This window comes from Lampris incognitus, chromosome 19, assembly GCF_029633865.1.
Source record: "Lampris incognitus isolate fLamInc1 chromosome 19, fLamInc1.hap2, whole genome shotgun sequence".
NCBI lineage: Eukaryota > Metazoa > Chordata > Actinopteri > Lampriformes > Lampridae > Lampris > Lampris incognitus.
The window spans coordinates 37649307-37662243 of record NC_079229.1 but is presented as its reverse complement, the minus strand read 5'-3'; the positions used below and the strand labels follow the sequence as shown (position 1 = coordinate 37662243).

The 12937-nt window shown below is 45.0% G+C and overlaps 1 protein-coding gene across 3 annotated transcripts in view; it reads left to right on the top strand.

Annotated features, from left to right (window-relative positions):
• Window positions 1–12937, top strand: part of dipk1c (divergent protein kinase domain 1C) — a 60838-nt gene that overhangs the window by 26295 nt on the left and 21606 nt on the right. For all 3 annotated transcript variants that reach the window (XM_056299775.1, XM_056299774.1, XM_056299776.1), the window contains 2 exons: window positions 11132–11335; window positions 11655–11708. In XM_056299775.1, coding sequence (XP_056155750.1) covers window positions 11132–11335; window positions 11655–11708 — 258 coding nt within the window. The remainder of the gene's footprint in view (window positions 1–11131; window positions 11336–11654; window positions 11709–12937) is intronic.

Below are 12937 nucleotides of genomic sequence, written 5' to 3'. Positions count from 1 at the left end.
CTTCTACCACTGCAGCATAGAGAACATCCTGACCATCTGCATCTCAGTGTGGTACGGCAACTGCACCTCAGTAGACCAGAAAGCTCTGCAGCGGGTCGTCAAGGCGGCCCAGCATATCATCGGTACCCAGCTCCCATCCATAAAACACATTTATCACAAACGCTGCCTTCGAAGGGGTCTGAGCATCAGCAGAGATCCCACCCACCCCAACCATGGACTGTTCTCCCCCCTGTGCTCTGGGAGGCGCTACAGGAGCCTCAGAGCCCACACTACCAGGCTCAAAAACGGGTTCTCTCTCCAAACTGTTGCCACCTGAACCTGGCCACCCACTGAATGTCTGTGGATATGTTTATATATACCTTCCCTATAACAGCTGGAGTTATGTCAACATTCTTGCTATAGGTGGCTGATTAGCTGACTTGTTGATTTTATTAACCGTCTGTTAACCTTACCGCATCAGAGCACTGTCCATGGTTCTGATAGCTTTCTCTTTGACCTCGCTACTTCCCCAATACAATAAAAACTCATTCCACTGTCAAATCCAACAGTGTTGGTAAAAAAAAGAAACACTCAATGGTAGGGAAAGTGCTCAACAAATAAGGAGCAAATGATCCAGTGAGTCAAGTAAACTTTTCTGATGATTGCTTATGGCATGAAACAGGCTTGTACTGTCTTATAAAGAATTTACTTGACTCACTGGATATATATATATACATATATATATATATATATATATATATATATATATATACACGCCTAATGGTGTGTGTGTGTGCAATGGGAGATGTTGGTTGGCCTCTGAAGAACATTCCGGTCATACCAGTGCAGCCAGTCAGACCGCCAGCTCCAGTGGACGCAGACAGACGGAAAGATAAAGTGTGTGTAGGTGGTTTGTTATGAGCCGTGTTTGAATGTTTAGTGTTTTGAGTCCCTACACAGTCAATGTTTCTATTTATCTTCTAATGATTAGATATAATTAGACATTAGTCTACACTCCTGGAATGTGGAACACTTTGTGCAGACATGCTGGACTTCAGTCAGTCTGCCTCCACACAGAAAACCTGCATTTCTGTCTTACAGTCCTGCAGATTTACATGTTAACACATGACTGTAGCAGAAATTATAATGTCCACTGCACCGCTGCATGTGGCTAGCAGTGCTGCATGTGGCTAGCAGCGCTGCAGAGTCTACAGTCAGGTATCGGTGATATTTTATGATGACCTTCTTAAGACTGATTCAGACAGTTAGCTCTTGCGGTTGATATGATTATTTACTTCAGCTGGATGAAATGCACGGAGGCTAACATCCATTAAACACATTTGGTTAAATATTCAGGTGTCCTCGACTACACTGCTGCAGGTAAACACCTGAAAGCAGCTGCACCTGTGTTTAGACCTGGACTGACTTGGCGTAGATGCAGTTTCAGGGGAAGTGGATATGAAAACATGGCCAAAAATAGTCTCACAGGAAGAGTCACAACTGTCCATTAATCTGACAGTCAGGTGCTGAGCAGGCTGGTGCTGACTAGTGAACATGAGCAGGAGTGACTGAGGGGCCACGGCTCACGAGGGGATTCACTTTAATGTCAAGAGTTTGAAACCTACATGCTTTAAAAATGCTTTTTATTTTCACCCGCCCACTTCCGGTGTGGGAAGATGGCGGCGCAAATTCATATTTGCGGCGGCTTCCCCCAGTAACGTCAGGCAGTGTCTTTGTCCATGTCTAAGTTTTGTCTTCGTTTGATGGCTGGGAGAGCAGGGCAGGCTAAGCTAACTGCTAGCCCATGCAGACCGGCGGTTCCAACAGTCATCCTGGCTGGCGTTCATTCCCTTGGACAGTGATTTTTTTTTGTTTAGTTTGGGTATGTGTCTGTTAGTTTGGGTATGTGTCTGTTAGTTTGGGTATGTGTCTGTTAGTTTGGGTATGTGTGTTGGTTTGGATATGTGTGTTCTTGTAGTTTTTGGACGTGTTGTACTGTTGTGGGCTTGTGGGAACGGCCTTTCGTTTCATTTCATGTACGCACGTGCATGAAATGAAATGACAAAGTGTTCCTGAATAAAATGCATTTTATAAAAACCCATCCATTATCCAAACTACTTATCCTGCTCTCAGGGTGGCGGGGATGCTGGAGCCTATCCCAGCAGTCATTGGGCGGCAGGCGGAGAGAGACACCCTGGACAGGCCGCCAGGCCATCATATAGTAGTACAGATTTAGAAAAGTGTCACGGCCTAGCAGCAGCACGGTTTCTGTGACCTTACTGTCTAGCAGCAGCACGGTTGCTGTGACCTTACTGTCCAGCAGGTGCACAGTTGCTGTGCCCTTACTGTCCAGCAGCAGCATGGTTGCTGTGACCTTACTGTCTAGCAGCAGCACGGTTGCTGTGACCTTACTGTCTAGCAGGTGCATGGTTGCTGTGACCTTACTGTCTAGCAGCAGCACGGTTGCTGTGACCTTACTGTCCAGCAGGTGCACAGTTGCTGTGCCCTTACTGTCCAGCAGCAGCATGGTTGCTGTGACCTTACTGTCTAGCAGCAGCACGGTTGCTGTGACCTTACTGTCTAGCAGGTGCATGGTTGCTGTGACCTTACTGTCTAGCAGCAGCACGGTTGCTGTGACCTTACTGTCTAGCAGCAGCATGGTTGCTGTGACCTTACTGTCTAGCAGCAGCACAGTTGCTGTGACCTTACTGTCTAGCAGGTGCATGGTTGCTGTGACCTTACTGTCTAGCAGGTGCATGGTTGCTGTGACCTTACTGTCTAGCAGCAGCACGGTTGCTGTGACCTTACTGTCTAGCAGCAGCACGGTTGCTGTGACCTTACTGTCTAGCAGCAGCACGGTTGCTGTGCCCTTACTGTCTAGCAGCAGCACGGTTGCTGTGACCTTACTGTCTAGCAGCAGCACGGTTGCTGTGACCTTAGTGTCTAGCAGCAGCACGGTTGCTGTGCCCTTACTGTCTAGCAGCAGCACGGTTGCTGTGCCCTTACTGTCTAGCAGCAGCACGGTTGCTGTGCCCTTACTGTCTAGCAGCAGCACGGTTGCTGTGACCTTACTGTCTAGCAGCAGCATGGTTGCTGTGCCCTTACTGTCTAGCAGGTGCACGGTTGCTGTGCCCTTACTGTCTAGCAGGTGCATGGTTGCTGTGACCTTACTGTCTAGCAGCAGCACGGTTGCTGTGACCTTGCTGCCGTCAGTGTTTTTCGGAGGACGTTTTTCAGACGTGCATTACAATTTCATGTGTTGTAAAGTTTTCCAACAGGAGGCCTGAAGCTCCTGGAAACCATCAACAACCTCAGCAAGTTCAGACAAAAACGCTTTGGGGAAACGAATCCCAACCCACCTGAAAGTCAGCTGTGTGCTCCTGCAGGGAAGGAGGAGGCATCGCCCTGCCGTGGCTTCACTCGCCCTGCAGCTGCAGCCCACACAGGAACGTCACCGGGCCGCTTAATGCGCCTTTTAAGGCCTCTGTGCTCGGACCGGAGCTTTCTGGAATGTGGAGTCAGAGTCCGGCTCTGGGAACAAAGGTGGTCTTTGAATAAAACCTCCGTGGTCGTCGTGGACTTTTGGGGGTTTTTTTTTCTTCCTGTTTGAGACACAACAACACAAAAGAGGAAAACGACTCAAGTGAATCAGCTGAGACTCAGAAGACATTACAGTTCAGCTGGTTCTGTGTTGGCAGAAGCGGCCGAGCTGCACGACTGTCACTTCTCCTCTTCCACTTTATTTTACCATCTTTACTTTGAGCTTTACTACTGTCACTTCTCCTCTTCCACTTTATTTTACCATCTTTACTTTGAGCTTTACTACTGTCACTTCTCCTCTTCCACTTTATTTTGCCATCTTTACTTTGAGCTTTACTACTGTCACTTCTCCTCTTCCACTTTATTTTACCATCTTTACTTTGAGCTTTACTACTGTCACTTCTCCTCTTCCACTTTATTTTACCATCTTTACTTTGAGCTTTACTACTGTCACTTCTCCTCTTCCACTTTATTTTACCATCTTTACTTTGAGCTTTACTACTGTCACTTCTCCTATTCCACTTTATTTTACCATCTTTACTTTGAGCTTTACTACTGTCACTTCTCCTCTTCCACTTTATTTTACCATCTTTACTTTGAGCTTTACTACTGTCACTTCTCCTCTTCCACTTTATTTTGCCATCTTTACTTTGAGCTTTACTACTGTCACTTCTCCTATTCCACTTTATTTTACCATCTTTACTTTGAGCTTTACTACTGTCACTTCTCCTCTTCCACTTTATTTTACCATCTTTACTTTGAGCTTTACTACTGTCACTTCTCATCTTCCACTTTATTTTACCATCTTTACTTTGAGCTTTACTACTGTCACTTCTCCTATTCCACTTTATTTTACCATCTTTACTTTGAGCTTTACTACTGTCACTTCTCCTCTTCCACTTTATTTTACCATCTTTACTTTGAGCTTTACTACTGTCACTTCTCCTCTTCCACTTTATTTTACCATCTTTACTTTGAGCTTTACTACTGTCACTTCTCCTATTCCACTTTATTTTACCATCTTTACTTTGAGCTTTACTACTGTCACTTCTCCTCTTCCACTTTATTTTACCATCTTTACTTTGAGCTTTACTACTGTCACTTCTCCTCTTCCACTTTATTTTACCATCTTTACTTTGAGCTTTACTACTGTCACTTCTCCTCTTCCACTTTATTTTACCATCTTTACTTTGAGCTTTACTGCTGTCACTTCTCCTCTTCCACTTTATTTTACCATCTTTACTTTGAGCTTTACTGCTGTCACTTCTCCTCTTCCACTTTATTTTGCCATCTTTACTTTGAGCTTTACTACTGTCTCTTCTCCTCTTCCACTTTATTTTACCATCTTTACTTTGAGCTTTACTACTGTCACTTCTCCTCTTCCACTTTATTTTACCATCTTTACTTTGAGCTTTACTACTGTCACTTCTCCTCTTCCACTTTATTTTACCATCTTTACTTTGAGCTTTACTACTGTCACTTCTCCTCTTCTACTTTATTTTACCATCTTTACTTTGAGCTTTACTACTGTCTCTTCCGCTTTATTTTACCATCTTTACTTTGAGCTTTACTACTGTCACTTCTCTTCCACTTTATTTTACTATCTTTACTTTGAGCTTTACTGCTGTCTCTTCTCCTCTTCCACTTTATTTTACTATCTTTACTTTGAGCTTTACTGCTGTCACTTCTCCTCTTCCACTTTATTTTACCATCTTTACTTTGAGCTTTACTGCTGTCACTTCTCCTCTTCCACTTTATTTTACCATCTTTACTTTGAGCTTTACTGCTGTCACTTCTCCTCTTCCACTTTATTTTACCATCTTTACTTTGAGCTTTACTACTGTCTCTTCCGCTTTATTTTACTATCTTTACTTTGAGCTTTACTACTGTCTCTTCTCCTCTTCCACTTTATTTTACCATCTTTACTTTGAGCTTTACTACTGTCTCTTCTCCTCTTCCACTTTATTTTACCATCTTTACTTTGAGCTTTACTGCTGTCACTTCTCCTCTTCCACTTTATTTTACTATCTTTACTTTGAGCTTTACTACTGTCACTTCTCCTCTTCCACTTTATTTTGCCATCTTTACTTTGAGCTTTACTACTGTCACTTCTCCTCTTCCACTTTATTTTACCATCTTTACTTTGAGCTTTACTACTGTCACTTCTCCTCTTCCACTTTATTTTACCATCTTTACTTTGAGCTTTACTACTGTCTCTTCCGCTTTATTTTACTATCTTTACTTTGAGCTTTACTACTGTCTCTTCTCCTCTTCCACTTTATTTTACCATCTTTACTTTGAGCTTTACTGCTGTCTCTTCTCCACTTCCACTTTATTTTACCATCTTTACTTTGAGCTTTACTACTGTCACTTCTCCTCTTCCACTTTATTTTACCATCTTTACTTTGAGCTTTACTACTGTCTCTTCTCCTCTTCCACTTTATTTTACCATCTTTACTTTGAGCTTTACTACTGTCTCTTCTCCTCTTCCGCTTTATTTTACTATCTTTACTTTGAGCTTTACTGCTGTCTCTTCTCCTCTTCCGCTTTATTTTACTATCTTTACTTTGAGCTTTACTGCTGTCTCTTCTCCTCTTCCACTTTATTTTACCATCTTTACTTTGAGCTTTACTGCTGTCACTTCTCCTCTTCCACTTTATTTTACCATCTTTACTTTGAGTTTTACTACTGTCTCTTCTCCTCTTCCACTTTATTTTACCATCTTTACTTTGAGCTTTACTGCTGTCTCTTCCGCTTTATTTTACTATCTTTACTTTGAGCTTTACTACTGTCTCTTCCACTTTATTTTACTATCTTTACTTTGAGCTTTACTACTGTCACTTCTCCTATTCCACTTTATTTTACCATCTTTACTTTGAGCTTTACTACTGTCACTTCTCCTATTCCACTTTATTTTACCATCTTTACTTTGAGCTTTACTACTGTCTCTTCTCCTCTTCCACTTTATTTTCATCTTTACGTTGAGGAGGTCAGCACAGCCACCCTGGTGGTGGAGGATGTTTATTAGCAGCATCACATGGACTGTGGTCCTCCTCATGTCGTGGGTCTGAAACCCACCCTGATCATAAGACACACACAGGCAGACTGGGAATACACACACACCACACATACACACCACAGACACACACCAGACAAACCACAAACACACCAGTAGAGTAGCCAGTGGAACTCGGTGCATTCCTAATGGCCTTCTGGGAAAGTTTTCCCATAGTGTGGAGGGGATGTTGGGGGGGGGGGCTGTATGTGAGATATGACGCAATGCAAAGGAAATCCAGAGAGCTGGAAAGCACACACACACACACACACACACACACACGGGCATGACTTGTGTGTCCACTCGTATGTGTGTGTGTGTTGAATGTGTTGTATGTTGTGTGTGTGTGTGTGTGTGTGTTGTGTGGGGGGCGTGTGTGTATTGTGTGTTTAGTGTGTGTGTGTATGTGTTGTGTGCATTGTGTTGTGTGTGTGTGTGTGTTGTGTATGTGTGTCTGTGTTGCGTGTGTGTGTGTGTGTTGTGCTGTGTTGTGTGTGTGGTTGTGTCTGTGTTATGTGTGTCGTGTATGTGTGTCTGTGTTGTGTGTGTGTGTGTTGTGTTGTGTTGTGTGTGTGGTTGTGTATGTGTGTCGTGTATGTGTGTCTGTGTTGTGTGTGTGTGTTTTGTTGTGTTGTGTGTGTGTCTGTGTGTGTGTGTACTGGGAAGACAGCTGGTTCAGCTGGTGGCTCTTCTCAGCAGCGCTGCAGCTCAGACTGACTTTAACTTTCCTACATTCATTTCAACACAACACACCAACTTTCACACACCCTGTTCCTTCCTAGTTCACTCTCTTATTGTGTTCCTCAACACTGGTGTATTTACTGTGTTCCTCAACACTGGTGTATTTACTGTGTTCATCAGCACTGGTGTATTTACTGTGTTCCTCAGCACTGGTGTATTTACTGTGTTCATCAGCACTGGTGTATTTACTGTGTTCCTCAGCACTGGTGTATTTACTGTGTTCCTCAGCACTGGTGTATTTACTGTGTTCACCAACACTGGTGTATTTACTGTGTTCCTCAACACTGGTGTATTTACTGTGTTCATCAACACTAGTGTATTTACTGTGTTCATCAGCACTGGTGTATTTACTGTGTTCATCAGCACTGGTGTATTTACTGTGTTCATCAGCACTGGTGTATTTATTGTGTTCAGCAACACTGGTGTATTTACTGTGTTCATCAGCACTGGTGTATTTACTTTTTTCATCAGCACTGGTGTATTTACTGTGTTCATCAACACTAGTGTATTTACTGTGTTCATCAACACTGGTGTATTTACTGTGTTCATCAGCACTGGTGTATTTACTGTGTTCATCAACACTGGTGTATTTACTGTGTTCATCAGCACTGGTGTATTTATTGTGTTCAGCAACACTGGTGTATTTACTGTGTTCATCAGCACTGGTGTATTTACTGTGTTCATCAGCACTGGTGTATTTACTGTGTTCATCAGCACTGGTGTATTTACTGTGTTCATCAGCACTGGTGTATTTATTGTGTTCAGCAACACTGGTGTATTTACTGTGTTCATCAGCACTGGTGTATTTACTTTTTTCATCAGCACTGGTGTATTTACTGTGTTCATCAACACTAGTGTATTTACTGTGTTCATCAACACTGGTGTATTTACTGTGTTCATCAACACTGGTGTATTTACTGTGTTCAGCAACACTGGTGTATTTACTGTGTTCATCAACACTAGTGTATTTACTGTGTTCATCAACACTGGTGTATTTACTGTGTTCAGCAACACTGGTGTATTTACTGTGTTCATCAACACTGGTGTATTTATTGTGTTCAGCAACACCAGTGTATTTACTGTGTTCATCAACACTGGTGTATTTACTGTGTTCATCAACACTGGTGTATTTACTGTGTTCATCAACACTGGTGTATTTACTGTGTTCAGCAACACTGGTGTATTCTGAACTTTGCAGCAGTGCGTTTGGATGTTCTGTACACAAACTTTATTCTCATTCTCATTATTAATTATTGTAGAATTCAGACAAGCAGATATACTCCCCCCCCCCCCGAGACTATTGACTCTCTCACCTGGCCGCAAAATGGTGGAACAAACTGCCATGTGAATGAATTAATGAATGGATGAATGCACGAATGAATGAGTGGGTGACTGAATGAATGAGTGAGTGGATGGATGAATTAATGAATGAGTGAGTGGATGAATGAATGGATGGATGGATGAATGCATGAGTGAGTGGATGAATGAATGGATGGATGGATGAATGCATGAGTGAGTGGATGAATGAATGGATGAATGAATGAATGCATGAGTGGGTGACAGGTGCGGAAGTTACTGTAGTGAAGTTTACATGTGAAGACCTGTTAAAGATGAAGAGTCACTCATCATGATTAGTGAGACAAGGCTGTAGACCTCAAACTGACATCATCACAGACACAGGCAGACAGACACACAGGCAGACACACAGGCAGACACAGGCAGACACAGGCAGACAGACACACAGGCAGACAGACACACAGGCAGACACAGGCAGACAGACACACAGGCAGACACAGGCAGACAGATACACAGGCAGACACAGGCAGACACAAAGGCAGACAGATACACAGGCAGACACAGGCAGACACACAGGCAGACACAGGCAGACAGACACACAGGCAGACACAGGCAGACACACAGGCAGACACAGGCAGACAGATACACAGGCAGACACAGACAGACACACAGGCAGACACAGGCAGGCAGATACACAGGCAGACACAGGCAGACACAGGCAGACAGACACACAGGCAGACACAGGCAGACACACAGGCAGACACAGGCAGACAGACACACAGGCAGACACAAAGGCAGACAGATACACAGGCAGACACAGGCAGACACACAGGCAGACACAGGCAGACAGACACACAGGCAGACACAGGCAGACAGGCAGGCAGACAGACACACAGGCAGACACAGACAGACAGACACACAGGCAGGAAGGCAGACAGGTAGACAGGCAGGCAGGCAGACAGATACAGGCAGGCAGACAGGTAGACAGGCAGGCAGGCAGACAGGTAGGCAGACAGACACAGGCAGGCAGACAGGTAGACAGACAGACAGACAGGCAGGCAGACAGACACAGGCAGGCAGACAGGTAGACAGGCAGGCAGGCAGACAGGTAGGCAGTGTATCAGCAGCAGTTCTTACAGAAATTAGGAACATCAGGGGCCCAGTGGGGTTAGGGGTAGGTTGGTTGGGGGGGGGGTAATTATGGGGCCCCATTCAACTGTCATCACCTCTCCACACACTGCTTTTTAAACTATCATCACACACACACACACACACACACACACACACACACACACACGCACACATACACACACACACACACACACACAGAGGGGTGACCTTTGCAGTTGCTGCAGTGTAAACCACACTGTCGAAGGGAGAGGAGGAGGACGGGGAGGAAGGGGGGGGGGAGTAGGAGGGGGGAAGAGGGGGAGGATGGGGAGGGGGAGGCAGAGGAGGAGGGGGTTCGTTTGAATGAGATGTGTGGGTCTCTGGGTTCGTGGGTCCACAGCTCGATTTACATGCTGTGGGTCGTTCACTCTTCATTTGTCAGTCGACACGTGAACACGTGACGATGACGAGACGCCGTCTTCATGTTGCCGTGTGGTGTGGTCCAGCCAACACGCCAGGAACACGGGCTGACAGCACAGCCATGAAGACGGGTCACTTATCCGACTCACAGATGAATCATGTCCCTCCAGTGGCATTTATGCAAAAACTACCCAGCCATGAAACACACCATCCATCCATCCATCATCCAACCTTCCATCTACACATCCATCCATCCATCCTTCCATCTATACATCCATCCATCCATCCATCTATCCTTCCACCTATACATCCTTCCATCATCCATCCATCCATCCATCTATCCTTCCACCTATACATCCTTCCATCTATCATCCATCCATCCATCCTTCCATCCATCCATCCATCCATTCATCCTTCCATCTATAAATCCTTCCATCTATCATCCATCCATCCATCCTTCCACCTATACATCCTTCCATCTATCATCCATTCATCCATCTATCCTTCCATCTATCATCCATCCATCCATCTATCCTTCCACCTATACATCCTTCCATCTATCATCCTTCCATCCATCCATCCATCATCCATCCATTCATCCTTCCATCTATAAATCCTTCCATCTATCATCCATCCATCCATCTATCCTTCCACCTATACATCCTTCCATCTATCATCCATCCATCCATCTATACATCTCTTCACATGTCTTATCCAAACAAAGCCAAACAGAGAAGGAAAGTGTTTGGTGAGCTGGTGAAGACTGTGATCTACTGCCTGGTGTGTGTGTTGGAATGTGGGAACAGGGAGGATTAGAAAGGTAATCCTGGAACTGGAACACCACTAATCCCTCTTTATGTTTGAGGAGCGATGCTGGAAGTAAACGTGAGAAGGTGAAAGATGGTTTACAGAGGAACAAGATGCACAGAACATGTGGGATAACACACAAAGTTCATTAAAGCACCGTCCTCTCCGTCTTTCCTCCTGCAGTGTGTGGAGTACCGGGAGGGGGCCGTGGCCGGGGACATGTGCACGGACCTGTGCGTGCACGGCCTCGTGCACTATCAGCGCTGTCTGTACTATGAGAAAGGAAAGAAGGTTCTGGAGGCGTTGTGGAGGGATACGCCCATCATCCTCAAATCCAAACTGGAGAACTTCTCCTCCTACCAGCCGCTGGCCGTCCTTGACTACCAGGTGTCCTGCACCTCTTCACCTCATGTCTGTTTGCAGCTCCTGATCTCATTCACTTCAGATTTCACTTCATATATCTTTAACTTTACTAATGTCTTCACATAGAAAAGTTTTATTTTCACCTGAACTGAAACGGTACGCAGCTGGACCAGCAGGCATCTAAACCTCTGATACCACCATCTCTGATACCACCAACTCTGATACCACCACCTCTGATACCACCGCCAGATTCAGTTTCTCATCAGAGTGAATATCTTCTCATTTGATTTTCAATCACTTACGGATTGTAAGTCTTTTTCTGTGTCTCTCTGTCGTCTAACAGGACGCGGTGGAGGAACTTTCTCCTCTGGATGTGGTTTTCTACGCAACCCTGGAGGTCAGAGACCTGCATCATGATTCACCAACACACAATTCACCTCAACATTAATTTGCACTCACTGAAATACAGTTCTGATTAGTCTGTCTTAATTGGCTCAATGTGTGTTCATGACATGCATGCATGAATTAATTAGTTAGTTAGTTAGGTGCATTAATGCCAGTGGGTCGGCGCGGGCCAGACATTTGGCCGGCCTGTGGGTCGCTATTTGGGGTTCTGGGCCATAGAGATGCATTGCAGTGTCTGCTGTTTGGAAAAAAATTACCTTAACATGAAGGTCTATCGGAGTGATCTGGGCAATTCTCAACCAGACTGAACTTGCCCCAAAGGGGCGGCACACCACAGAACATGACTTGACGCTGATTTGACAATGATATACCCCCCTTTCCCCCCCAATTGTATCCAGCCAATTACCCCACTCTTCTGAGTTGCCCCAGTCGCTGCTCCACCCCCTCTGCCGATCTGGGGAGGGCTGCAGACTATCATGTGTCCTCCAATACATGTGGAGTCACCAGCCGCTTCTTTTCACCTGACAGTGAGGAGTTTCAGCAAGGGGATGTAGTGCGTGGGAGGATCACGCCATTCCCCTCAGTTCCCTCTCCCCCCTGAACAGGCGCCCCGACCGATCAGAGGAGGCCCTAGTGCAGCGACCAGGACACATACCCACATCCGGCTTCCCACCTGCAGACACGGCCAATTGTGTCTGCAGGGACCAAGCTGGAGGTCATACGGGGATTTGAACCAGCAATCCCTGTATTGGTAGACAACGGAATAGACCGCCACGCCACCCGGACGCCCCGGACAATCATATTCTGACGCAGGACAAACTGTCTACAACAGTCACAGCTAGCGTAACACTGTGGTAGAATGTGATAGAAAAATTCTCTCCCTTTTCCCTTTGGTCACCCTAAGGAACAAACCGTCCATTTTCCTGAAGCAGTTTCAAATTCCTCTGATAGTTTTAACAACAACTTAGTTTTGTATAGTGCCTTTCAAGGAACCCAATGATGTTTTACACTAGATAAGAACAACAAAAAAGATTAAACAAAGATTAAAACAAAGCTCAAAAGACTACAGACCATAGGCCTTAGTAAAAAGGTAGGTTTTAAGTAGTCTTTTAAAATTATCCAAAGAAGCAGTGTTGCGGATCTCTGATGGAATAGAGTTCCAAAGGTTGGGGGCTGCCACACTAAAGGCTCTATCCCAAAAAGTCCCCAGGCTGGTGTGGG